At 49.7% G+C, this 26276-nt stretch overlaps 1 protein-coding gene across 1 annotated transcript in view; it reads right to left on the minus strand.

The window, feature by feature from the left end:
• The window catches only part of KCNK10 (potassium two pore domain channel subfamily K member 10), a 157391-nt gene extending 132099 nt beyond the window's left edge, over positions 1-25292 (minus strand). Inside the window, exon 1 of the mRNA XM_069597206.1 lies at positions 24749-25292. Coding sequence (XP_069453307.1) covers positions 24749-24800 — 52 coding nt within the window. The 5' untranslated portion in view covers positions 24801-25292. The remainder of the gene's footprint in view (positions 1-24748) is intronic.
• Between the last annotated feature and the right edge of the window lie 984 nt (positions 25293-26276).

A 26276-nucleotide genomic window follows, 5' to 3' on the forward strand; every position in this document is an offset into this window, starting at 1 on the left:
AGATAAATCTTAATTGCTCCAAGCCAATAGTAAGAATATCATTTCCCTTTGGCATGTTCAGGGATTGATGTAAGGAGAAATAGGTTGTGGGGTCCCTAAAAGGAAAAGATCCTCCATGATAAAAAAAAAAAAAAGAGAGAGAGAGAGAGACAGACAGAAGGAAGAAGACCACTCCACTTCCTATGCTGTGTTTAAACAGCATAAGGCCTGCTGGAGCATCTGCAGCCCTCTTACCACCATTAGGCAGCTTTTGCCAACATGATGAAGGGAGGCAAGGCAGGAAGCTAGACAAGCCCGGGTTCTCAGAGCCATTGCAAAACCACCTAGGAGCCCCCCTAGGCTCCTAGGAGCCCCCTTGAGATGAGAACTCTTTTAACAGTAAACGTCCGTACTGTTTAAGTCTCTTTTCATGGGACACTCTGCAACACGTAGCTGAAAGCAACCCCACTGACACTTCAGATGAAAGAACAGAAAGAAGATGAGACAGCCACTGGCAACCCCAGGAAGGGCAGCCCCTGTGATGTGGCGATGGTTAGAAAGAAGAAGAGGTGAGGCGGCGGGCCCCTGACTGCACACACTTCTTTCCGGCAGTTTTGATGTGAAGGGTGTAAAGGAAATTAGGTGGTAGCTGGAGGGGACGTGGGGTCAAGGGGATGACGGGGACTCTGAAGTATGTTTCTATGTTAGCGGGAATGTTCAAGCAGACGAGGAGAAAGACGGGCTTTAGGAGGAGGAAGGAGAACCAAAAGCGCATAAGTGGTGGGGGCCCCAGCAGAAGGGGAGGGGTTGGCCTGAGACAGGAGACACGCTTCACGCATGGAAGGATAAACGCAAGGAGGCAGGCACAGGTGCAGGCGGGGGAGATGACAACCAACTGCTTCTCCTTTTTTTCAGTGATATAGCAAATGCTCCACGGAGAAGGCAATGGCACCCCACTCCAGTACTCTTGCCTGGAAAATCCCATGGATGGAGGAGCCTAGTGGGCTGCAGTCCATGGGGTCGTTAAGAGTCGGACATGACTGAGGGACGTCTCTTTCACTTTTCACTTTCATGCATTGAAGAAGGAAATAGCAACCCACTCCAGTGTTCTTACCTGAAGAATCCCAGGGACAGGGGAGCCTGGTGGGCTGCTGTCTACAGGGTCGCACAGAGTTGGACACGACTGAAGCGACTTAGCAGCAGCAGCAGCAAATGCCCCAAATGTGAAATGCCTCTTTAGACCGATCAAAGGAGGCTTGGCCTCCCCTGTGAAGTCCATCCTGTCCTGTATTCTCAAATTCACCCCTTCAAACCCCCGTGAGACTCTGTCTCTTCTGGAGTATGTGCCCTGTCTGGTGTCATAGTTTGAATCCCCTGTGCCACCAGAATGGAGACTCCTGGAGGGCCGGAAGCATCTCTTAACATCTCAGAACCTACCGCAGAGCCTGACACACATGTCTAATAAATATGCTGAATAGAAGGAGAGTCTTAATGCACTGGGGTAAAAAAAGAAAGTCAACCCTTATTAGTCACAGATTCCGCATAGGCAAATTCTCCTACTTGCTAAAACATATTTATAACTCCCCAATCAATACGCACGGCACTTTCACAGTCGCTCATAGACAGGCACAGGGCAGAAAAAAAAAAAAGAGTCTTGCAACACACATGTTCCCCACTGAGGTCAAACAAGGCAATCCTCTGCCTTCTCTGCGTCAGTTCTCATTCTGCAAGCAAGTGTCCTTCTTGTGGTCTATTTAGGGCCGCTTCTTCCACATTTCTGTGCTTTCCGTTGGTCATTTCATTGTTTAAAGTTGCACTCAAGCACACTGCTAAGTGTGTCTAGTGTTCCTAAGTGCAAGGTTGGCATTGCCCTCGCAGAGAAAATATGTGTATTAGGTAAGCTTCCGCCAGCCGTGAGTTACAGCACCACGGGGTGAGAGCTCAGAGTGAATGAGTCAACGATATATACTAAGTGAGACGTCTTTAAACAGAAACACACTTAAAGTCACGCATAGATCAGTGGGCGAGAATGTGGTGACCGGAGGCTTGCAGGAACCTGACCCCAGATTTCCCCTAGAAGCAATGGCTCCGTGTTCACTAATTCGGTGCTTGCGGAGGTTGTGCAGAACGCAAGTACTGCAAACGAGAACCAACTGTACTTCATCTTCTGAGAAAGGGAGTGACGGAGACAAACCAGTCTGATGAGGCTGAGATGAGGCTCATCAAGCCTTAGCTCTCTTTTCACGCTTTCTGGATTACTCACCAGCACCAGGATTTGCCGCTAAAGAGAAGGCTGCTGATTAGCTGTAGACAACGTCCCCTGAGAGCCATCAGCTTGCCTGAGGAGCACCTTGGGGCCTTACCCTACCTTCTCACTCAAAGCCAGCTGGCTGGGGAACCAGGTAGAGAAGGAAGGGGAAGGTAAAACCCTACCATACGTCTTAGTGTGGGCTCCCCCAGAAGCTGATCCTAAGATAAAAGATGTGAACACAGTGGTTGTTGGGAGGTGAAGAAAGCACCAGTTGGGAAATGGAAAAAAGAGAGACAGAGAAGGCAGCCAAGAAAACCGATAGAAAGTACAGCATCAAGCCAGCTGTCACTACGGAAGAATGGAATTTTTTCCGCTGCAGAACATAGTCTTTTTTTTAGAACTTATTTATTTGGCTGCTCCAGGCCTCAGTTGAGGCACCCGAGATCCATCTTCACTGCGGAATGCAGAACCTCTGACTGCAGCATGCAAACCCTTAGTTGCTGCACGTGGGATCCAGCTCCCTGACCAAGGATCGAACCTGGGCCCCCTTGCATTGGGAGCGAGGGGCTTAGCCGCTGCACCACCAAGGAAGCCCCATGCAGAATGCACTCCCGATTTACCCCACCCAGGCCCGAGGGAACTGCGGTCTCTACCTAACATCTCCCATCCGTCCCTGGTCAAGGGCTGCTCTTGGGGTGCTGTGACTCTCCTGTACTTTCTGCCTTCCATGGGAGCAATAAGCAGGCTCATAAAGCTGTTGTCATTGTTCAGTCACTCAGTCGTGTCCAGCTCTTTGCAGCCCCATGGACTATAGCACGCCAGAGTCCCCATCCTTCACGAGGTCCCAGGGTTTGCTCAAATCCGTGTCCACTGAGTCAGTTAAGGGAAAAGGCCAAAAGCGTGAGGGCTGGCAGTCGTGTCATCCAATTTGCACTAAAAGGGTGAGGGTGGGCACTGATGTGCCTGCCACATCACACAAGGCTCAGAGTCTCACCCCAAACTGGCGTGGGGCCGCTTCCACGAGAAATCTACCAAACAAGCACCCCGAGAGTCCTGGGGTCTCGGGCACGTTCGGCAAATTTCTAAGAAGAAGACGGTGTCCTCCTAAGTCAACATGAGGTTTCATGGTGTTTCTAAAGGAACTGGGAGGTAATTCATAAGGCCCTTTTCCTTCTCCTCTGGAGGAAGCAGGAAGGAAAACTCGCTTGTACTTTCAGGGATCACGCAGGGCCTTTCCCTAGACTAGGACGGGAGAGTTCAGCAAGACAAGCAGTTTGGGGAAACATGGGGGTCCCACACATCACAGGGTGTGCTGTCTCATCACCACAGATTTGGTGGGCCCCCACAGAACATGCGGCAGAGACCCCCGGGCCTGCCCAGAGCCGGCTGGCACGAGGCCTCACCCTTCCACAAACAGCTCTGCCCCCAACCCCAGTGCTGCCAAGCATCTCACGGCTCAGCAACAGCCCAGGGCGGGGAGGGGAGAGGTTCGATGGCTCTCCTCTACGATCCAAGGAGGCAAGAAAGACGACCTCCCTCCCTCCCAACAGGTGACTGGGTTGCTGGGCTCTGAATCCAGAAAATACATTTCTCCCTTCGTTTTCACATCAAAAACTTTCCCAGCTCAAGTCACAACGCTTGAGAAATGGACCAAAGAATTAGACTGGCCAACGAAAGTCAAAGAAGCCACCCAGAGGGTGTTCAGCCGTGGAATCACGTCTTCCTCCATCAGGTGGGTGAAGAACAGCTGAGTCCTGGGAGGAGGGACTCCCACGACCCCAGCAAGGAGCAGGGGCCAGGGCTTCCATCCTTGGCGGGACACATGCCTCTCCCTGGAGACAGTGTTCAGCATGATGCAGACGCTCAGTCAAAGGACAGCACGTGGGCGAGCAGAGGACGGCCGTGGACACAGCACAGACCCGGGTGCAAACCCCAGCTCAAGCTCCGTCTACCTGGGTGGCTGTGAGCGGCTTTGGTTTCTGCATCTTTAAAATGGACCTAACACTACGTGTCTCAGATGACCGACATTCATTCAAAGGTAGACAGGGATGCCACGAACGAATCTTGAAAAAACTACATTGTGAAAGAAGCCGATCACAAAAAGCCGCATGTCATGTGATCTGATTCATACAAAATCCACGGAGACAGAAAGAAGGTCAGTGATCGCCTTCGACTGGGAGAGAGTGGGGGAAATTAGGGAGGAGCAGCTGACGGCATGAGGTTTCTTTTTCGAGGGATTTAGAAAACCGAAAATCATATAGAGGTAACCATCGCACAACAGAATAAAAACCACTGAATTGTATTTAGATGTCATTTTTATGGTGTGTAAATTACATCTTAATAAAGCTGGTCTGGGGGCCTTCCCTGGTGGCTCAGTGGTTAAGAATCTATCTGCCAATGCAGGAGCTACAGGAGACTCAGATTCTATCCCTGGGTCAGGCAGATCCCCTGGAGAAGGAAATGGCAACCCACGCTAGTGTTCTTGCCTAGGAAATTCCACGGACAGCGGAGACTGGCGGGGCTACAGTCCACGGGGTCGCAAAGAGTCAGACCCAACTGAGCGACTAAGCATGCACACACACACAAGGGTGTTAACTAGAAAAACGAGCAGTGACCCAGGCTGCAGCAAAGGAATGCTGCACACCAAGGCGCTGCCCTTGACGCAGACCCTCAGTGACGGGCGCTGCCGGTCACGCCGTCACCACCATCGATTAGCGGCCTCTTGTGCGTCTGGCACTGGGCTCCACCCTTTCTGCACATCACCTCATTTAAGTCTCCCCAGACCGAGGGGATGGGTGCCGGAATCCTCCTGGTTCTCAGGTGGACAAGCAGGCACAGAGCTGGGCCCGGGGCAAGTCTGAGCTCTCGTACACGTTCTCATCACGCACCCCTCACCTCCAGCAGCAGCATGTTACCATCACCAGACATCACCAGGCAGGGCTCCGTTGATCGCTGCTGCTGCTGCTGAGTGAGTGAGTGAGTGAAGTCGCTCAGTCGTGTCTGACTCTTTACGACCCCATGGACTGCAGCCCGCCAGGCTCCTCCTGCCATTTCCTTCTCCAGGGGATCTTCCCAACCCAGGGATCGAACCCAGGTCTCCCACATTGCAGGCAGACGCTTTAACCTCTGAGCCGCTAGAACTGGTTTAAAACAGAGCAGAAAGCTCTACTAGCGGCCGCAAACTCATAACAAACCAACCAGAGCCCTAATTTCCCCCATTCAGAAGACACAGGCTTCCCTGGTGGCTCAGACAGTAAAGAATCTGCCTAGATGCAGGAGACCTGGGTTTAGTCCCTGGGTCAGGAAGATCCCCTGGAGAAGGAAGAGGCAACCCATTCCAGTACTCTTGCCTGGAGAATTCCATGAACAGAGGACCCTGGAGGTCACAAAGAGTCAGCCACAACTGAGTGACTAATTTTCACTCTGTTTTTCAGAAGACATGTAAATGTAGATACTTTGGAAATCATGCGCAGCAAAAAGTTCCCATCTGCCAGAGAGAAAGATTATTTAAGAATCGAACATTTCAATCTCTTGCAGTTCCTCTGAGATTAATTTACGTGTCATCATCACCGGGGAAACTCACTCAGGTCAGGTTCCAGGGATCCACACACAAGCCACAGAGCCCTAATTAACAAAGGTGTTCTTAATAAAGTTTCCATACAAACTAGGCAGCTCTAAGACTCTCTTTGAAATCACTGCATGTTCTAATAAAATGTTGCTGACTTCTACAGGATCAACACTCATTCCCTAGGAAATTAACAAGCTAAACATTTTTTTCAAAGAGTAATGTTACATCAGAATGATCTTATTTTCAACCTACTGCATAGCACAGGGGTGAAAAAAGAAGGCCCAGTCTGTTTTCAGGACATATATTAAGTTAACCATAAAAATGCATTCCAATATACAGTAGGTATAGACCAAAAAATGCTTGATTCCACTTATAAGAGGTACCTAGATTAGTCAACAGAGAAGGCAATGGCACCCCACTCCAGTGCTCTTGCCTGGAAAATCCCATGGGCGGAGGAGCCTGGTAGGCTGCAGTCCATGGGGTCCCCAAGAGTCAGACACCACTGAGCTGGACTTCACTTTCACTTTTCACTTTCATGCATTGGAGAAGGAAATGGCACCCCACTCCAGTGTTCTTGCCTGGAGAATCCCAGGGACAGGGGAGCCTGGTGGGGTGCCGTCTACAGGGTTGCACAGAGTCGGACAACACTGAAGCGACGCAGCAGCGGCAGACAAGTCGAATTCGCAGTCAGAAAGAACATTGGTAGCTGCCGGGGGCCAGGGAGCAGGGGGAGGGGGCATGTCGACAGCTTCCGTTTCAGAAAGTGAAAAACTCAGGAGATGATGAATGTACCTGCTACCACTGAGCTCTACAGTTAAATGTGGTTAAAATAGCATGTTTTATATTACGTGACTTTTACCACAATTAAAAAGATAAAAAATAAAAGAAACACCTCATTTTCACCCTTAGCATAAAAAGTTTTAAGCCCTTCTGACTTGTGCCTGAGAGAGATTTCTGAAATGTGCAGGGAACTGACCTGAGAGTCTGTAAGAAAGGTTGGGCGCTCTGGCCAGGCGGTGAGTTTCAGGAGGGCAGGAAATCTATGTTGTTCATCTCTTACCTCCAGGCCTGGAATAGCGCCAGGCACAAGGAAGGCGCCCAGTAAATATCACTGAATAAATGAATGGATGTCTTCTCCAAGAGGCTGAATATACACCCAGGTCCATACTTGTTATAGATTACAGAGGATTTAACTTGAAATCTCAGAACCAGTATGCTCCAGGCTCTGGAAGAGCTGTGTTGCTATTGTTCAGTCGCTCAGTCATGTCCAACTCTACAGTCCTGTGGACAGTAGCCCCCCAGGCCTCTATCTGTGGGAGTGGATTGCCATTGCCTTCTCCAGGGGGTCTTCCCGACCCAGGCCTTCTGCACTGCAGGCAGGCTCTTTACCATCTGACCACCAGGGAAGCCCTAGCTGCTGTTCAGTCACTCAGCCCTGTCCCTATAGCTCTTCATTAATTATTCTTCTCAAAAGGAGAGAAACAAAAGCCCCTCCCCTGGTGTTGCACAATGGACGTTAAGATACGGATGCAAACGCGCGCTTTGTTTCCTCTTTGCTGTCTGAGAAAATCACCTGACCTCTCTGGACGCCTCTTTTCCTTTGAGAAGCTGCAGAGAGTTTGTTGCTGATGTTTGGTCATTAACTCGTGTCCAACTCATTTGTGACCCCATGGACTGCAGCCCACCAGGCTCCTCTGTCCATGGGACTCTCCAGGCAAGAGTACTGGAGTGGGTCGCCATGCCCTCCTCCAGGGGGTCTTCCCGACCCAGGGATTGAACTCATGCCTCTTACGTCTCCTGCATTGCAGGTGGAGTCTGTAGGCAGTCTGCTGGTCATGGAAAGCAGTGCTGGGGCTCAGCTGTAGACAGGGACTCAGGGGCTCCCCAAATCCCACCCCCCGGGGCTGTTAGCTTCACTTCTCTTTAGAACTGAGTCTGAATGCAGAGATTATTGCCAGAGAAGCAGGCATTCATGCCCTGCAGAAGCCGCGTTCTCACCCTGCCTGTTCATAGCCTCTCATTAATTCAGGCTTTGGGGAGGCCTTCCAAGCTGAGGCCACAAGGATTTGCCAAGCAGGGGGTCCCATTATAGTCAAAGGAGAAATACCCCAATGTCACGATGCCCCCCACGCTCCAGGAACAAAGTGGCAGCGGGTGAGGAGGACATGCTGGCAATTTTTATTAGGCCCGTTATGCTAAACTGATGGCTGAAAGCTTCCAAGAGGTGTTTGAAGTACAAACTACTGGATGTGCCATGAGTTTCTGGTGTACTGATTCGCCGACTCCAGATATGTAAATGATCACAGAATCAAAAGCCATGTATGTAACAAAGCCCAGGGAAAGATTACATTCACAGAGACTGAAAATGCAGCTGCCATTGCTTTAAGATAGAATACATCCTCCACCCAAAAAAAAATAGAAAAAGATACCCTTCTCATTTGCAAGCAGAAGTTAGGAATCGGTTGTTGTAAACCAAAGAGGCCAAAAAAGGCTTTTCTCCTATCTAAATGTTTTTCAAAAATTCCCATGATACCTATAAGAAGACAGAGTCCCCTGTGTAAGTTCGCCACCCTACGTGCCCAGCTCATAGCAAGGATCCTCTACAAACATTTGCTGAATCAATCATTCTATTACAAAGGATACTCATTTATAAGTGATTTAAATAATCTTTAAAAATACAAATCTGGGGACTTCCCTGGTGGTCCAGCGGTTAAGACCTTGCCTTCCAGCGCAGGGGGTGTGGGTTCAATCTCTGGGGAGATAAAATCCACATGCCTCAGGGCCAAAACACGAAGACTTCAAAATGGCCCACATCAAAATTTTTTTTTAAAAAGTTTAAAAAAAATACAAATCTGATCCTGTCATTCCTCCTACTTGAAACTATTCCGTGCCTTCCCATTATTCTCAGGAATAAAAACTTCCTTCTCAGGACCCACTATCCCTTGTGTAACCCGGCCACCACCCCCCTACCCATCCTCACGCACCCACGCGCCACCCCTCACACTCTAGCCAGGATCACGACCCAAGTCTCCTGGCCAGAGACTAGGGGTCCTTCTACTGGGCCTCGCTGGCTTTCTCTGTTCTTTTATAACCCATCCCCCCAGACCGAAGCTCTAAACCAGAAGGTGAGTGTTATTCAAAACACTGAGTGTCATGAGCCACCATCATTACACACGACTGCAATGAAATCTAAAATACATTCCCTACATAACTCTGCCTGATTTTTCAAAGTAAAAGTGGAAAGGAGGGGGAAATGATGTTGGTGTGGCTTGGTCTGGGTCGTAACGAATCAGCTGTAGGTCCAGAAGTTGAAGGTGGGGACTGAGAATGTGAAGGGTCCATCGGAAGCTAAAATCACCCATGTAGAATCACCCTGAACGTCAGTCCCTGATCAGGGGCGAGCCTGGGGGGCTCGAGGCAGAGGGTGGGGGCAGTTCCTGGATGAAGGAAAGGAGCGGAAGGCAACAGAGCCAGGAGCGGGACTACAGCATGTCTGCATCCTGAGAGCGGTCCAGCCCTCGGTCGCTATGGTTACAGACGCCCTGAGAGTCGGCTCCAGAATAAGACAGGCCCCTCAGGCAGCCTCATTCAATCCACTCCCACCCCGCCCAGGGCCCCTCCTGGCCCTATTGTGGAAGCAGTGACGGGCTCAACAAAGCCTATGGCGCACTCAAAAGACACGCCTCTGCCCAGACACACAAGAACTGTCCCCAGAATACAAAGTGCCTCGGAGTGACCCGGGTGTTCGGCGACGTGGGAATCTCACAGCCATCAGACGCATCCTGCTTCCTGGAAATCATTCTCCCTTCAAGAATGTGCAGAGAAAACAAGGTGGTTAAAAAAAAATTAGTAAGTATGTTTACTCCAAATAAGTCCAAATAAGTGACTTCTCCCTGCGCGCCGGGTCCATCCCTGCAAGCACATTCCCCGGCACATTGGCTACGTTCTGACTTGTGCTGCCCTCACACACACAGACACACACCAGACACCCATGCCCTGAGACTTCCACTGCCCAGCCTCAAGGATGTCCTGTCTTGGCTTTATCCAAAGTGAAAGTGTTGGTTGCTCAGTCCTGTGACCCCATGGACTGTAGCCCACCAGGCTCCTCTGTCCATGGGATTCTCCAGGCAAGAACACTGGCTGCTGCTGCTGCTGCTAAGTTGCTTCAGTCGTGTCTGACTCTGTGCGACCCCAGAGACTGCAACCCACCAGGCTGCCCAGTCCCTGGGATTCTCCAGGCAAGAACACTGGAGTGGGTTGCCATTTTCTTCTCCAATGCATGAAAGTGAAAAGTGAAAGAGACATCACTCAGTCGTGTCCAACTCTTAGTGACCCCATGGACTACAGCCCACCGGGCTCCTCCGTCTATGGGATTTTCCAGGCAAGAGTACTGGAGTGGGGTGCCATTGAGTGGGTAACAATTCCCTTCTACAGGGGATCTTCCAGATGCAGGGATTGAACCCGGGTCTTCTGCATTGCAGGGAGATTCTTTACTGTCTGAGCCACCGGGGAAGCCAGGCTTTGAACCTATAAAGAAGGCTGTCCAAGAAGGATGATCTGCTAAAGAAGTGGGTCCCGAGCTGCCTCCCTCAACCTCTGGTTTCACAGTGAGAAGAACTAGGGTGCATCGCAGTGTTACTTTTTGGTGACAACTTACTAGATCTACATGTAACATGGTGCCCACACAGACAGGCTTTTTGTATCAGAAAAATCTGTATCTGTATCTGCGTGGGCTGGGTGGTATGCTGCAACCTACTGTAAGACCATATATTCGTATCTTATACAAATCATCATCAGGCTCGTTCTTTCTCAAATACCCTTTTGAGCAGTGGGTGATGAGAGGGGTAAATGGGAAATGCAGGGTTAAATACAATCAACCCAGTTTCCACCCTGCAGGCTTCTCAGGGAAGGCGGAGGAGGTGGACGGAAGAACTCCAGAGCTAACAGACCCCCAGCATTCAGCCCAGAGCTACGAGGTAACTTTGGGCAAGTTGCTTAAGCTCTGCAGGCCTCAGCCTCCTCATTCAGAAGGCAGGGATAATCATCTCATGTGTTTCTCTGGACCAGAGAGAGGACTACATGAGATAATGTCTCTCAAGCACTTTGCACAATGCCCGGCGCTCAGTAAGCTGAGCAGGAAATGCTTATGGTGATTTTTAAATATTTCCTCAAGTTCTTTGATACTCTCTCCTTCCAAAGTGCATTTAATCATCCCTCCTCCCAAACGTGGCGGCTCACATCTCATGAAAAGAAGGAGGCAGCAAATCCGTTTGCGGCCACACAGATGGACCTTGAGAACATTATGCTAAGGGAAAAAAGTCAGAGAAAGACAGGTACTGGGTGATCCAACTTACATGTGGAACCTAAGAAAGCCAGACTCAGAGAGACAGAGAAGAGGCTGGGGGCTGCCAAAGGCAGTGGGGGGGCGGGGGGGGGGGTTAGGCGAACTGAGAAAAGGTGATCAGAAGGTAAACAGAGAAGAGGCTGGGGGCTGGGGGGGGGGGAGTAGGCGAACTGAGAAAAGGTGATCAGAAGGTACAAACTTCCAGCCATAAGATAGATAAGTCCCAGGGATGTAACAGACAGCACGCTCATTAGAGTTAACAATACTCTGATATATATTTGAAACTTGCTCAGAGAGTAGACCCTAAAAGTTTTCTCATCATAAAAAATGAACAATGTGAAATGATGGATGTTGACTAAACTTATTATGGGAATCATCTGACAATAGATAAATGTATCAAATCATTATGTTTTACACCTAAACAAATGCATGTTTATGTCAATTATATCTCAATAAAACTAGAAGAAAAAACAAAGACTATGGTAATAATAACAATGTATGATTTATTTTTTTAATTTTACATGACTTTATATTTAGAACCATTTTATGATTTGTTAAAAAAAAAAAACTCACTCTGCTTTTAATATTCCTAAAAGCATGTTAACCAAAATCTTGATTTAGGAAGACTTAGGACATTGTGCATCATTTTAAATACTTTCATTCTTTCAATAACTATTAAAATGAGTTTATGATTAGGGTTTCAGAGGTCTTAATCATATCTAGTCTGTTCTCATTTACTATTTTATTAATTCCATTGTGTGCACACAGATTTCTGAGGTTAGGTCATGAAAGGCCTAACTGTGCTCTCTCTTGAAGGGCTTACTCTGGAGAAAGTTGGCCGTGTTGTGAGGATACTCAAGCAGCCTGCGGAGAGGTTCTCCCAAAGACAGCAGCAATCTGCAAGTCACATGAGCAAGTCACCTCAGAGGCAGATCTCCCAGCCCTAGTCAAGCTCTCAGATGACCGCCAGCCCCAGTCAACATCTGCCCACAATCAGCAAGTGACCCCCAGCCAGACAACCCAGCTACGCAGTTCCTGAATTCCTGATAGAGATCATAAACACTGATCACTGGCTTAAGTCACTAAACGCTGGGGCCATTTGTCACACAGCAATACTAACTCTCCAGGAGGGAATGAGAACAGGCCACTCGGCAATCTCACATGGCCAAGAAAACGTTTGCTTTTCCATGCGACATCTGGAAAGATCACTTGTGTCTCATCGAACACACTTTGAGAAATGTTGGCTGACAACTTAAGTTTATAAATCTTGTTCACATTTACCATCTCATTTGATCATCTCAGCATTTGCTGAGTGACACAAATGTTACTATGCTCTCTTTTTTTTTCACCTAGGAGAAAACTAAGTCTTCAAAAGCTTAAGTGACTTGTCCAGGTTCACATAGCTACTAATATTGGGAAGAACTCAGACTGAGTATTATGATTCCAAGCCATGTTTTTTCTTTATTTTCTCTGGTTCAGTGAGAACAGCCTAGGTGTTTTAAATTCGGGATAAGAATATGAAAGCCTTGGGACTTCCCTGGTGGCCCCGTGGTTAAGACTTCACAGTCCAATCCAGGGGGCCCCAGTTCAACCTTGGTCAGGGAACTAGATCCCACATGCCGCAATTAACACCCAGCACAGCCAAGAGGGTTCCAGAAAAACATCTATTTCTGCTTTGTTGACTATGCCAAAACCTTTGACTGTGTGGATCACAATAAGCTGTGGAAAATTCTGAAAGAGATGGGAATACCAGACCACCTGACCTGCCTCTTGAGAAACCTGTATGCAGGTCAGGAAGCAACAGTTAGAAATGGACATGGAACAACAGACTGCTTCCAAATAGGAAAAGGAGTATATCAAGGCTGTATATTGTCACCCTGCTTATTTAACTTCTATGCATGGAACATCATGAGAAACGCTGGGCTGGAAGAAGCACAAGCTGGAATCAAGATTGCCGGGAGAAATATCAATAACCTCAGATATGCAGATGACACCACCCTTATGGCAGAAAGTGAAGAGGACATAAAAAGCTTCTTGATGAAAGTGAAAGAGGAGAGTGAAAAAGCTAGCTTCAAGCTCAACATTCAGAAAACGAAGATCATGGCATCTGGTCCCATCACTTCATGGGAAATAGATGGGGAAACAGTGGAAACAGTGTCAGATTTTATTTTGGGGGGCTCCAAAATCACTGCAGATGGTGATTGCAGCCATGAAATTAACAGACGCTTACTCCTTGGAAGAAAAGTTATGACCAACCTAGATAGTATATTCAAAAGCAGAGACATTACTTTGTCAACAAAGGTCCGTCTAGTCAAGGCTATGGTTTTCCCAGTGGTCATGTATGGATGTGAGAGTTGGACTGTGAAGAGAGCTAAGCGCCAAAGAATTAATGCTTTTGAACTGTGGTGTTGGAGAAGACTCTTGAGAGTCCCTTGGACTGCAAGGAGATCCAACCAGTCCATTCTAAAGGAGATCAGTCCTGGGTGTTCTTTGGAAGGACTGATGCTAAAGCTGAAACTCCAGTACTTTGGCCACCTCATGCAAAGAGTTGACTCACTGGAAAAGACTCTGATGCTGGGAGGGATTGGGGGCAGGAAGAAAAGGGGACGACAGAGGATGAGATGGCTGGATGGCATCACCAACTGGACGGACGTGAGTCTGGGTGAACTCCGGGAGTTGGTGATGGACAGGGAGGCCTGGCGTGCTGCAATTCATGGGGTCGCAAAAAGTCAGACACGACTGAGCGACTGAACTGAACTGAACTGGGGGAACCACAGGGCTGCTTACACATTAGAAACTCATTTCTCAGTAGTAAAGTTGTTGCTAGCCAGTATGACAGAATTACAAATACCAGCATTTTAGCCCATTCTGAAAGGTCGCCGTGACTTTCAGACTCCATCACGTGAGCAAATCTGCATTGACTCGTCAGGGATTTCTTTTTAAACTGCAAACACTACTGTTGCCCCTCCATCGGGTAACTGGATGAATAAAGACTAGAATCCTTGGCATAAGAGATAGTAGTTGAGATCAGAGCTCTGCAGAAAACAGGGCAAGGTGGGGGTGTGGAGCAGGCAGAATGAACGAAGGAAGAACAGAAGGGGAGGCGGAAGGGGGAGCTCCCGCGATCACACGTTATGGCAACGTGGACTCTACAAATTCTACCCTTCGCCACCATTCCACTTTGCTTCAAAGTTCCCCCCATGGAAAAAAGAAAGTAAAGTCATTGGTAGAACAGAAACTGGAGTTCCCCGAAATCCTGCCCACCTACCCCTCACACCGCCTTTTATGCCCATCCCCGTCTGCCTCCCTGGCTCTGGGAGTGAAGGAAAAGGAGCGTGTCATTTCCCTGGGCCCACCCCTCCCCCCGCCAATGGTTCTGGCCCTCAACCTCCACACCAGCTCGACATGGAAGACGAGGACACCAGCTTTCAAGTTTCAATTGACAGTACTCAGTCCCAGACACTTACAAGGGGAAAAAAGAAAAATTTCAAACTGTGCCTGCAAACCACAAATAGACGTTTTAGGACATAAACACGAGGATTTTGTTTCTCCATCCAGTAATGAGCCTGACACAGTCAGGAGCCCACGGAGAGGACCTTTAGGAGCAGAGCCCCAGGGCGACTGATCCTTTGACCTCTGTGGGAAAGCTGCCAGGAAGGGGAGACCAGCATGTTCCTGGTGCCACATTGGGGCAGACTGCATAGCCAAGCCAGGCAGAGCTGAGCCCCTAACCAAGTCTAAACCCAGCCGGCTCACCCAGAAAGCGCCCTTTATAACAGAACCCGAGCAGAGCCAAAGACGTCACCTTTATCCATCTTCCAGCTTCAGCCAAGGGAGATGTCCAAACTGAGACTTCCTAATTGGCTTTCAGTAAAACAGTTTCATTCTATTTCATCATTAAACTCTCTAATTCCCCATGGACTAAAAGGAAAATGATTCCACTACCTCAAAAAAAGTACCTATGAGACTTCACTGGTGGTCCAGTGGTTAAGAATCTGTACTTTCACTGCAGGGGGCCATGGGTCTGGTCAGGAAACTAGGTAAGATCCTTGCATGCCATGTGGCATGGCCAAAAATAAATAATTTCTTTAAAGTGTTAACAGACTTAGAGAATGAACTTACAGTTATCGGGGGAGGGATAGTTAGGGAGTTTGAGATCAACATGTATACACTGCTCTATTTTAAATGGATAACCAGCAAGCACGTACTGTGTAGCACAGGGACCTCTGCTCAATTCTGTTCTGTGGCAGCCTGGATGGGAAGGGAGTTTGAGGAAGAATGGATATAGGCCTAAGTGCTGTCCACCTGAAACTGTCCCGACACTGTTAGGGATAAATCAGGTTACACTCTGATAGAAAATAAAAGTTTGTCTTTTTAAAAAGACAGACAAAGGTAAAAAACAAAAATAAGGATTAAAAACAAGTTTGTTTGTTTGTTTGTTTTAAAAAAGGTACAATTTACCTTTTTTGACCAACAGTGGGTCCCTAGCACTGTGCCGACTTTAAAAACCATTATCTCGGCTGTGGTGAAATTTCCCAGTTTGGGGCAAGATGTAGTTTGTATTTTTTAAATGCATCTCATTTAAGATGATGCTCATGAAAAGCTTGCTATGGACTGAACAGCATCCCCTCCCCCAAGAAAAAAAATTCATATGTTGAAACCTAAATCCCAAATGCCACTGAACTAGCAGTAGGGCCTTTAGGAGGTAATTAACATCAAGAGAGGTCTTAAGGGTGGGGCTCCCATTCAACAGGGCTGGTACCCTTTAAGAAGAGGAAGAGGCCTCAGGGCACGCTACATCACAGGAAGGCATGGCAAGGAGGTGGCCACTTGCAGCCCTGGAAGGGAGCACTCCCCAGACATCAGCCAGCTACTGCCTTGATCTCGGATTTCCAGTCTTCAAAACTGTGAGAAAATAAATTTCTGTTGTTTCAGCCACTCGGTCTAGGATATTTTCCTATGACGGCCTGAGCAGACTCACGCGGAGCCAAAGTGGAGATGTTTCAGAAGCAGGGTGGTGCAGCAAAGTGAACCTACCCCATCTTCATCCCACCCAGTGATCAACAGAGTCTGCAAGAGACTGCAGCTCCTCCGGAAAAGAGCCTGAGCCAAACCTGGACCCGCGTCGGCTTTGGAACATCTTCCCTCTTTACTTTCTAGGATAATTGTGCTGATACTGGCATATTACTAATCCCATTTGGAAAGCTGATCTCCTGAAAGTTGGATATTAATTCAACACAGATTATTTTCTTTCCAGAAAATCTAAGCAATACAAATGTGTGTTTGGAAACACATTAATAAAGACTGCACTCCATCCATCTTACAGGTTGAGTGTGGCTCATATTCATTCACAAGGGACCAAAATCTCTTTTGAACCAAGAGCGCAGAAGTGAGATCCAAGGCTCCTCCTTTGAACTCATGGGACAAAGGGTGTTCAGCAGAACTCAGCTAGGGCAAGCACAACCTGCAGAAAACCACCATCACCCCTCAGGGCTCACTGACCAGCCAAAAGACTTCCGCCTCTAAATCTCCGAGAAATCTGTGAAGACGCTTTTGGATCAGAAAGAATGATAGAGTGTGGAATGGACAAAAATCCTGGAAGAGAAGAAGGCGTGAGGGAAACTGCCCTGCACATAGGCATGAGGAGGCCTGGGCTGGCACTGCCCATTTGCAGCCTTGGGCCCCCAAAGAAGCCACTGACTTGTTCTATTCCCGTCAGTAATAAATCTAAGACTCCAATATTGACAAAAATAGGGCTATTTAACGAACAAATGAGATCATTTGTAAAAAGTGTTCTGTAAACTGAAAGGCAATATACACATACGATACAGGCCTCTCTGGAATTTTGCGTTAAACTATTCACTAAAAATGCAGCTTAAAAAAAAAAAAAAACCAGCTCTGGCTCTAAGGCCTCGCTTCTTTCTTTGTTGTTACCGTTGTTGTTCAGTGGCTAAATTGTGTCTGACTCTTCTGCCACCCTCATGGACGGTAGCCTGCCAGGTTCTTCTGTCCATGGGATTCTCCAGGCAAGAATGCTGGAATGGGTTGCCGTTTCCTTCTCCAGGGGATCTTCCCGACCCCAGAGATTGAACCCCAGCATCCTGCATTGGCAAGTGAGTTCTTTACCACTGAGCCACCAGGGAAGCTCTGCTTCTTTCTCAAATCGATTTAAACACCCAAAGAGAGCTGCATGCCAATGGCCAATATGTGCTAAATTATTCCTGGGACACCAACCGAATCTGTGCCAGGCCACATCTGCCCACCCACCTGCCCCTTCCACCCCCACTCCTGGTGAAAAGGCAAACAGACAGAAACAGCTTGCTGGAGGCTCTGGAGAGCTGGGCGCTCGCCAGGAGGTGGGAATATCAGGTCCTTCCTGATGCCTCCTCAGTTAGGGACACTACTATCCTATCGGACTTGTCCTCTGCCACCTGTAGGTTACAAGAGTGCTGGGTAATCTTCCACAGCATCCATGGGCCACATCGTTTCCCTTCCTCTGATGATGGGCACTCAGATTGTTTCCACGTTCTGGCTGGTGTAGATGGTGGAATATTATTCAGCCGTGAAAAGGAAGAAAACTGTGCCATTTGCAGAGATGTGCATGGACCTAAAGACTCACACAGAGTAATCAGAAAGAGAAAAACAAGTATCGAATAGTAACACATACATGCGGAATCCAGAAAAACGGTACGGATGAACCTATTTACAAAGCAGAAATGGAGACACAGACGGACAGAGCAAACATAGAGACGCCAAGTGTGGCTGCAGGGCATGAACAGGGAGGTGGGAACTGACATGTACGCTCGATTACGTATAAAATAGATAACCAGTGAGAACCTCCTGTGTCGCACAGGGAACTCTGCTCAGTGCTCTAAACGGGAAGGAAATCCAAAAACGAGTAGATGTGTGTATATGCATAGATGACTCACTTTGCTGTGCAGCAGAAACTTACACAACATTGTGAAGCAGCTACACTGCAATTAAAAAGAGAAAGAGCGCTGAAATCTTCATCACCCTGGAAGCCTTAGAGACCCTCTTTGATCCATCCCTGTATCCCTACATATATTCAGCAAAAGATTACTGAGCATCCACTAAGTGCTGGGCACCTCCCAGGGCCTGGGGTTAAGACAGCAAACAGGGCAGGGAACATTCCTACCTGTGGGGCCCACCCACTAGCCAAGGAGGCTGGCATCATGACACATGATGGTTTCAGCTCACAACAGGTACCAGGGAGACAACTCAGCCGGAGACACAATGGAAGTGATAGGGTCAGGGAATCAGAGGCAAGGTTTTTAGATGCAACAGGGAAATCCCCGCTAACAAGGTGATGTGTGAACTGAGGTTGAGAGGATGGAAAGAAGCCAGCAACGCCAACATACATTTATGAGCCACAGAAAGTGCAAGAAAGGCCCTGAGACAGGGGACTCATCTCATCTACTTGCAGAACAGAAGGAAGCCAGGGGGCCCAGCAGTCAGACCGAGGGGAACGTTGAAGAGACAGGATCAAAGAGGTCGTGTCAGGGGCCTCCTGGACGGAATGTGCAGCGCAGAGAGGCCAAGTGAGCAGCCCGAAGGCACACAGCTAATTTCTGCGACAGCTTCTTTTGGAAACTAAGTCTTTTGCCCCAAAACTCAGTTTTTCACACCATTATGATATGCTTGCCTCAAGCTGTAGAGATAGTGTTTGCTGATCTTGTTGGTTTTTAAAAGCCTTCAACATACACAAAAGCAGCCAGTCAATCCCAATTTTCAAAAGAACATCATCAAGAAGAGAACCCAACAATTTAAAATGTACGTAAGGTCTACTCTGAAAGCCAAGACTTAGAGCCCACCTCCTCCTGGGTAGGTCCTCCACAGTCACTGTGTCTTAAAATCAGTTCAGTTCAGTTGCTCAGTCATGTCCGACTCTGCGACCCCATGAATTGCTACACACCAGGCCTCCCTGTCCATCACCAACTCCCAGAGTTCACTCAGACTCACGTCCGTCCAGTTGGTGATGCCCACCAGTCATCTCATCGTCTGTCGTCCCCTTTTCCTCCTGCCCCCAATCCCTCCCAGCATCAGAGTCTTTTCCAATGAGTCAACTCTTCGCATGAGGTGGCCAAAGTACTGGAGTTTCAGCTTCAGCATCATTCCTTCCAAAGAAGTCCCAGGGCTGATCTCCTTTAAGAATGGACTGGTTGGATCTCCTTGCAGTCCAAGGGACTCTCAAGAGTCTTCTCCAACACCACAGTTCAAAAGCATTAATTCTTCAGCACTCAGCCTTCTTCACAGTCCAACTCTCACATCCATACATGACCACAGGAAAAACCATAGCCTTGACTAGATGGACCTTAGTCAGCAAAGTAATGTCTCTGCTTCTGAATATGCTATCTAGGTTGGTCATAACTTTTCTTCCAAGGAGTAAGCATCTTTTAATTTCATGGCTGCAGTCACCATCTGCAGTGATTTTGGAGCCCCCAAAAATAAAGTCTGACACTGTTTCCACTGTTTCCCCATCTATTTCCCATGAAGTGATGGGACCAGATGCCATGATCTTTGTTTTCTGAATGTTGAGCTTGAAGCCAACTTTTTCGCTCTCCTCTTTCATTTTCATCAAGAGGCTTTTGAGTTCCTCTTCACTTTCTGCCATAAGGGTGGTGTCATCTGCATATCTGAGGTTATTGATATTTCTCCCGGCAATCTTGATTCCAGCTTGTGTTTCTTCCAGCCCAGTGTTTCTCATGATGTATTCTGCATAGAAGTTAAATAAGCAGGGTGACAATATACAGCCTTGACGTACTCCTTTTCCTATTTGGAACCAGTCTGTTGTTCCATGTCCAGTTCTAACTGTTGCTTCCTGACCTGCATATAGCTTTCTCAAGAGGCAGGTCAGGTGGTCTGGTATTCCCATCTCTTTCAGAATTTTCAACAGTTTATTGTCATCCACACAGTCAAAGGTTTTGGCATAGTCAATAAAGAAGAAATAGATGTTTTTCTGGAACTCTCTTGCTTTTTCCGTGATCCAGCAGAGGTTGGCAATTTGATCTCTGGTTCCTCTGCCTTTTCTAAAACCAGCTTGAACATCTGGAAGTTCATGGTTCACGTGTTGCTGAAGCCTGGCTTGGAGAATTTTAAGCATTACTTTACTAGCGTGTGAGACGAGTGCAACTGTGCGGTAGTTTGAGCATTCTTTGGCATTGCCTTTCTTTGGAATTGACATGAAAACTGACCTTTTCCAGACCTGTGGCCACTGCTGAGTTTTCCAAATTTGCTGGTATATTGAGCATTAGCTTTACAAATATGGAGGAAGGCCAAAAGCTCAACAGAGCATAATCGTTTTACACTTAGGTCTTATTTCTCCACCTAAACCTCTTGACAGTGTTTTGTTTAATTCACCCAAGTGCAATCAAAACCAATCTGTTCTCAAACCTTCATCTTGTGCTATTAAGTTGTCAGGTAACAGGGCTGTAAGCAAAACAGAATTACAACTTCCTTCCAAAATCTGTGAGCAGAGCCACCTGAAAGTGCAAGCTTGTTCATACCCTGGTGGTGGTTTAGTTGCTAAGTCATGTCCGACTCTTGCAACCCCGAGGACTGTAGCCTGCCAGGCTCCTCTGTCCATGGCATTTCTCAGGCAAGAATACTGGAGTGGGTGCCATTTCCTTCCCAACCCAGGGATAAAACCCAGATCTCCCGCATTGCAGGCGGTCTCTTTACTGCCTGTTTCTAAGGAACTTCCCCTCCTCATATCTATTATGACACTAGATTCACCTTCATCTCCCCCTTGCTAAACACATTTGGTCTATATAAACCCTAGAGAGCATATTCAAAAGCAGAGACATTACTTTGCCAACAAAGGTCCGTCTAGTCAAGGCTATGGTTTTTCCAGTGGTCATGTATGGATGTGAGAGTTGGACTATAAAGAAAGCTGAGTGCTGAAGAATTAATGCTTTTGAACTGTGGTGTTGGAGAAGACTCTTGAGAGTCCCTTGGACTGCAAGGAGGTCCAACCAGTCCATTCTAAAGGAAATCACTCCTGGGTGTTCACTGGAAGGACTGATGCTAAAGCTGAAACTCCAGTACTTTGGCCACCTCATGCAAAGAACTAACTCACTGGAAAAGAGCCTGATGCTGGGAAGGATTGAAGGTGGGAGGAGAAGAGGACGACAGAGGATTAGATGGTTGGATGGTGTCACCGACTTGACGGACATGAGTCTGAGTAAACTCCGGGAGCTGGTGATGGACAGGGAAGCCTGGACAGCTGCAGTCCATGGGGTCGCAGAGTCGGACACGACTGAGCAACTGAACTGAACTGAAACCCAAACTTCCAAAGAACAGACCCAATGCCTGTCTCGTGACCAGGGACTAACCCCCTCCCCCCCGGAGGTGGATGGAGAGAGAATGGTTAGATGGGTTAATGGAGAAAGGGATGAGGTACCAAGACTGACTCACTGCCTCCCTGCCTTCCTCCTCCTCCCCCTCGACCCCCTCATCCTCTTTTCTCTTCTTCCTTGAAAGATGCTTCTCCAGTCCCTGAACTCTGGGATCCTCACCAGGTAGGAGACAGAGGCCTCAGTAATATGAGGGACAGACGGGAAGAGTGTTTAAGGGCTCATATTTTGATCCAACCCACTAGCTGTGTGACCTCTGATAAGTTACTCAACCTCTCTTTTTCCATTCCCTCACCTATAAAACTAGGATCGTCTCTCCCTTCTATGGGCTTCCCAGGTGACTCAGTGGTAAAGAATCTGCCTGCAATGCAGGGGACTCGGGTTTGATCCCTGGGTTGGGAAGATCCCCTTAAGAAGGAAATGGCAGCCCGCTCCAGTATTCTTGCCTGGGAAATCCCATGGACAGAGAAGCCTGGCAGGCCGCAGTCCCTGGGGCCACAAAAGAGACAGGACAGCAAGTAGACAGCAACTTTCTTTTATGAGTAAAAAAGAAGACTGAATAAATGAATCTTCTGGTTAAACAACAATAAATAATTTAATTAACAATTTAATTAACCGTGAATAAATGTGCACTGGTTCTCTACTGGTATTCGAGTCACGCCCAATTCTCCGCCTGCCTTTACCCCCTGGCTAGGAAAGACTGACACCCACACCTTCAGGAACAACTGTGCCTCAAGTCAGAATATACTATCGCAAGGCAGCTCAGTGGTGTCCCAGTGGCAATCAAGTGTCAAGTGGGGACAGTACCACTGTGCTAGCAGATAACTATTGTGAGCATAGCTGTGAAATTCCGTACATCTAACACCTGGCATGCAATGATTGCTCATTGAATTCGGTGACTTTTATTGCGGTCTTTTCATTTTTAGCACCACTGGTTGTGACCATAGGTGCTACTTGCTTGCTTCTTCACTGTTTCAGGCTGTAAAATATGGGATTCATCTGTGTTTATCACTGTGACATAAATAGGTAGAAGGATGATTATATAGAAATGCATTTTAAAAGCCATGGCAAGCTTCACAAAATCAGCCCTCCCTATCAGAGCTCCTTGAAAACGCTGATCTGATATTTTAGACGACAGCCCACTTGACCCACCTCCTGAATGACTCAAGGATGTCTCCCACGCGGCAAGACCTGCGCTGAACTCAGGAGTTTTCCCTCAAGACTGGCCCTGCCCTCGCTCTTCCCAGTCATTCCAGCCACCCCACTCCACACTTGATTCACACAAAGCCTGTGCCCTCCCGAGCTCCCCAGTCCATCCACGGCTCCATCCCCACAGCAACCACTCTGGCCCACTCCACTACTGTGTCTGGTCCCTCACACCCGCAAGAGCCAGATAACACTTGCTCCAAAACTTAGTGCAGATCACGTCATTTCTCAGCTTGAAACACTACAGTGACTTAAGATAAAAAATACTCTCCAACCCCGCAACCCACAATTCTCCCCTACCTGCAACAACACCAGACTTCGGCATCTGGGTCCATGGTTTCACCAGCCACGCCTCAAAACACATGCTCTCTTGGTCTCTGCTCCCGCCGTGGAAGCCTGCTTTCAGTTCCACAAACACACACGCTCCCTCTGCCTCAGGGCCCTTGCACCTGCTGTTTCTTCTTCTGCAAGCTGCCCTATTCATTAGCTAGTTCATCCCTACATATCCTGCAGGTCTCAATACACATGTCTGACTATCTTCCCTGACCACCCATCTCCCCTGGTTCTTGTCACTCTCTTCCATCCGATGCTCTCTCAAACCCTTGACGCTCTTTTTCGCGAAACACAGGGAACAGTATATAAACTTGTAATTTACGTACTGCCCTGTGCAATGATTGATTTAAGTCTCGCTACAGACTCCAAAAAGACAGAGCTTTCTGTCTGTACCATTCTGACTGTATTTCCTGCACCTGCGACAGCATTTGGTTTGTAGTAGATATTCAACGAATATGTTTTGAAAGGATTCCTCTCCCCCAAAAAAGCAAACAGACCGAAAAAGGCACAATTCCGTATTTCCAGAGATGGAGAGAGAAAATAGCAGGTCTGGGTTGTATTCAAGATAGAACAGCCCTGGTGCTGAGAATAGGCAATTATCTCCTCACTCTGTCTTCAAGAAGCTGGTCAATTCCTAAGACGTGTCCTCAACAATGAGTGGGTTTCCTCTCTTCCAAACAGAAGAGAAGAAACGCACTGGTAATAAACACACACACAGATACACACACATCAGGCAAATTTCAACCCCAACTTGCACAGAGGCGTTGTCTTGCCCAACTCAGCCTTCGGATGAACTAAGAGAAAGGTTCGTCAAAGGCATGAGAAAAGCAAGAGCATTCTTGTCAAAACTGGACAGGAGGTTTCAACTTGTTCGGCTGGCAGAGTGATCGCTCAGGAGCAGCCTTACATCTGTATGCTAATTAGAGACGCAGCGGCCGACCCTGGGCACACACAAATCTGTCTAAACCGCTCCCTTTTGAGTCCAGGGAACACTGCCCAGCATTTATAAGAGCCTGTACGCTACACTACTACTCGGGCTGGGGGCACACAAAGCGCCCCTCCCCGAACCCTCAGCAGCCCCACCCTTCTGGAAAACCAGCCCCTCCCGCTCTCTTCTACTCCCACCGGAGCCAAACTCGCCGCCTGTTTGGTGATAAGACTAAGCAAAGATCGGAAAGGCCCCCAAGGGCTTCATTATTCCGCGCGCCCCAGAGAAGGGCCACCTCCAGGGGCTGCTGCTGCGAGGCGCAGCCTCGCTTGCTGCCTGGAAACCCATCCCGCTGGGGACACCCCGGCTGGCCGGGGAGCCCAGGTCCAGGGGAAGGCACCCCACCCACCTTTGCAGAGACAAAGATCACCAGAAACAAAGGAGACCCGCACACACTAACACACACCAAGTCAGAAGCAAGCACCGACACTTGCTGCAATCTCAAGCCAAACAGCCCGCTTGGTGTGTCTTTAGATAGATGTTGAAACAGTCAAGGAGGGACAATGTTAGGGGTAAGGGCAGGCGCGATCCGGGCCCAGCACCCACGCGGCCTCCGCCCGCCGCCCACCCCGCTGCAGTCCCCAGGCGCGTTTTCCAGCCTCCGGACACACGCCGCCCGGAGCCTGGGTGCTTGCACTCCGGGATGCGCGCGCACACGCCGGGGATGGAGGCAGGGCCAGGGCGGCCAGAAGTAGGAAATACCAACCTTTAGGATCCCAGTTCACCTGCTTTCTTGGAGTCTCGATTGGAAATTTCATTGCTCCGTTGCCCGGGAAGGGAAAGAAAGGAAAAGAATCGAAATAATAATAAAAGTCCTGGAGCTTTACCAGCCTCGGTACGGCAGTCCAGCAAAACAATTTCCCAGGATGGGGGAGCCTCGGGCTGGCTCGTGGAGGAACCCCCGAGAAAGACTAGTGGAGCACTCTTGGCTGATGCGCGAACGGGAGGCTGCTTGGGTGTTTGCGCCGGTGGCGGGGCGGCCGGCAGCCCCCAGCCCCGGGTAAAAGGAAAAGTAAGACCGGAGAGGGGTGGACCGACAGGGAGGCTCGGGCAGATGAGGGAGCCACGCGGCTTCGCAATCGCGGGGCCGGCAGGCGTGGGGCAGAGCCGCCGGAGGGCGGGCGCCAGGGAGAAGCCCACTGCAGCGTCGCTCCGGCCCCCCGAAGGCGTGTGCTCACACACTCCCGCACGCGCGCGCACACGCACACTCGCACACACTCGGCCGGCCGCGCGCTCGGGCGGGCACGGCCGCCTCGCTCGGCCGCGCGGGGCGCACAAGCCCCACCCCGGCCGCGGCTCCGCGCCCCCCGGGCGACGCCCCCCACTCCCCGGCCGGCGAAAGCCATTGGGCAGAGGACGGGCGCGGCGCCCGGGAGCCTCCCCGCCGCGCGCCGCAGAGGCCGCGCCACGCGGGAGGGCGCGCCGCGGGTGGAGGCGCCCGGCGCGCGGGCGGGGGCAGCGGCCGGCGGCGGGAGGCGCCCGGAGGCGACGGGGAGCGGGCGGCGGGCGAGCGGCTACTTACTGGCCGGGCCGGCGCGCTCCGCAGAGTCGCCGCGGGAGCCACGCTCGGCCGCCCCGCAGGCGCTGTAGGCGGCGGAGGCAGGGCCGCGGCGGCCGCTCCGCAGACCGAGGGCTCGGCGGGGACCGCCTGTCGCCGCGTCCAGCCCGGGCGCGCCCCTAGCTGCGTTCCTCACTTCGGGTGTTCCCTCCGGCCCCCCGCCCGCACCCCGAGCCCGCGTCCCCGGCGCGCTCCGCGGAAGCCGGTGCCAGTCCCGAGCCTTTTGTTCTGGGGCCGCCCGGCGGCCGCCGCGCTCTCTCCCCGCCCGGGGAAGCTCGCTCCCCAGGCGCAGCCGGGCCCGGCCCCAGCTACCTGCCGCCCGGCCGCGGCCGCGGCTCGGAGCCCCGGGAGGAGCGGCGGGAGGGGCGCCTGGAGGGAGGCGCCGGGGCCCCTGCGGAGAACCGAGGTGCCAAGACCTGGCGGCCCCGGGAGCCCGAGGGCCGGGGCAAGGGAACCCCAGGGTTGTTCCCGGAAAGAAGCTGAACCTGGCGCCCTCCCCCGCCTTGAAGCCGCCCCTGGGCTCGCGGTGGGACCTCAAGTCTCCAGAAGAACCTGGTGGTGCTGGGATGCTCTTGAATGGGCTACTCCAAGTACCGATATGGATAATGTTTACAAATTACTTTGGATGCCTAGCGACAGAGACTTGCACGCAGTAGATGCTCAATAAATACTAAAT

Source organism: Ovis canadensis, chromosome 7 (assembly GCF_042477335.2).
Source record: "Ovis canadensis isolate MfBH-ARS-UI-01 breed Bighorn chromosome 7, ARS-UI_OviCan_v2, whole genome shotgun sequence".
NCBI classification, from domain to species: Eukaryota; Metazoa; Chordata; class Mammalia; order Artiodactyla; family Bovidae; genus Ovis; species Ovis canadensis.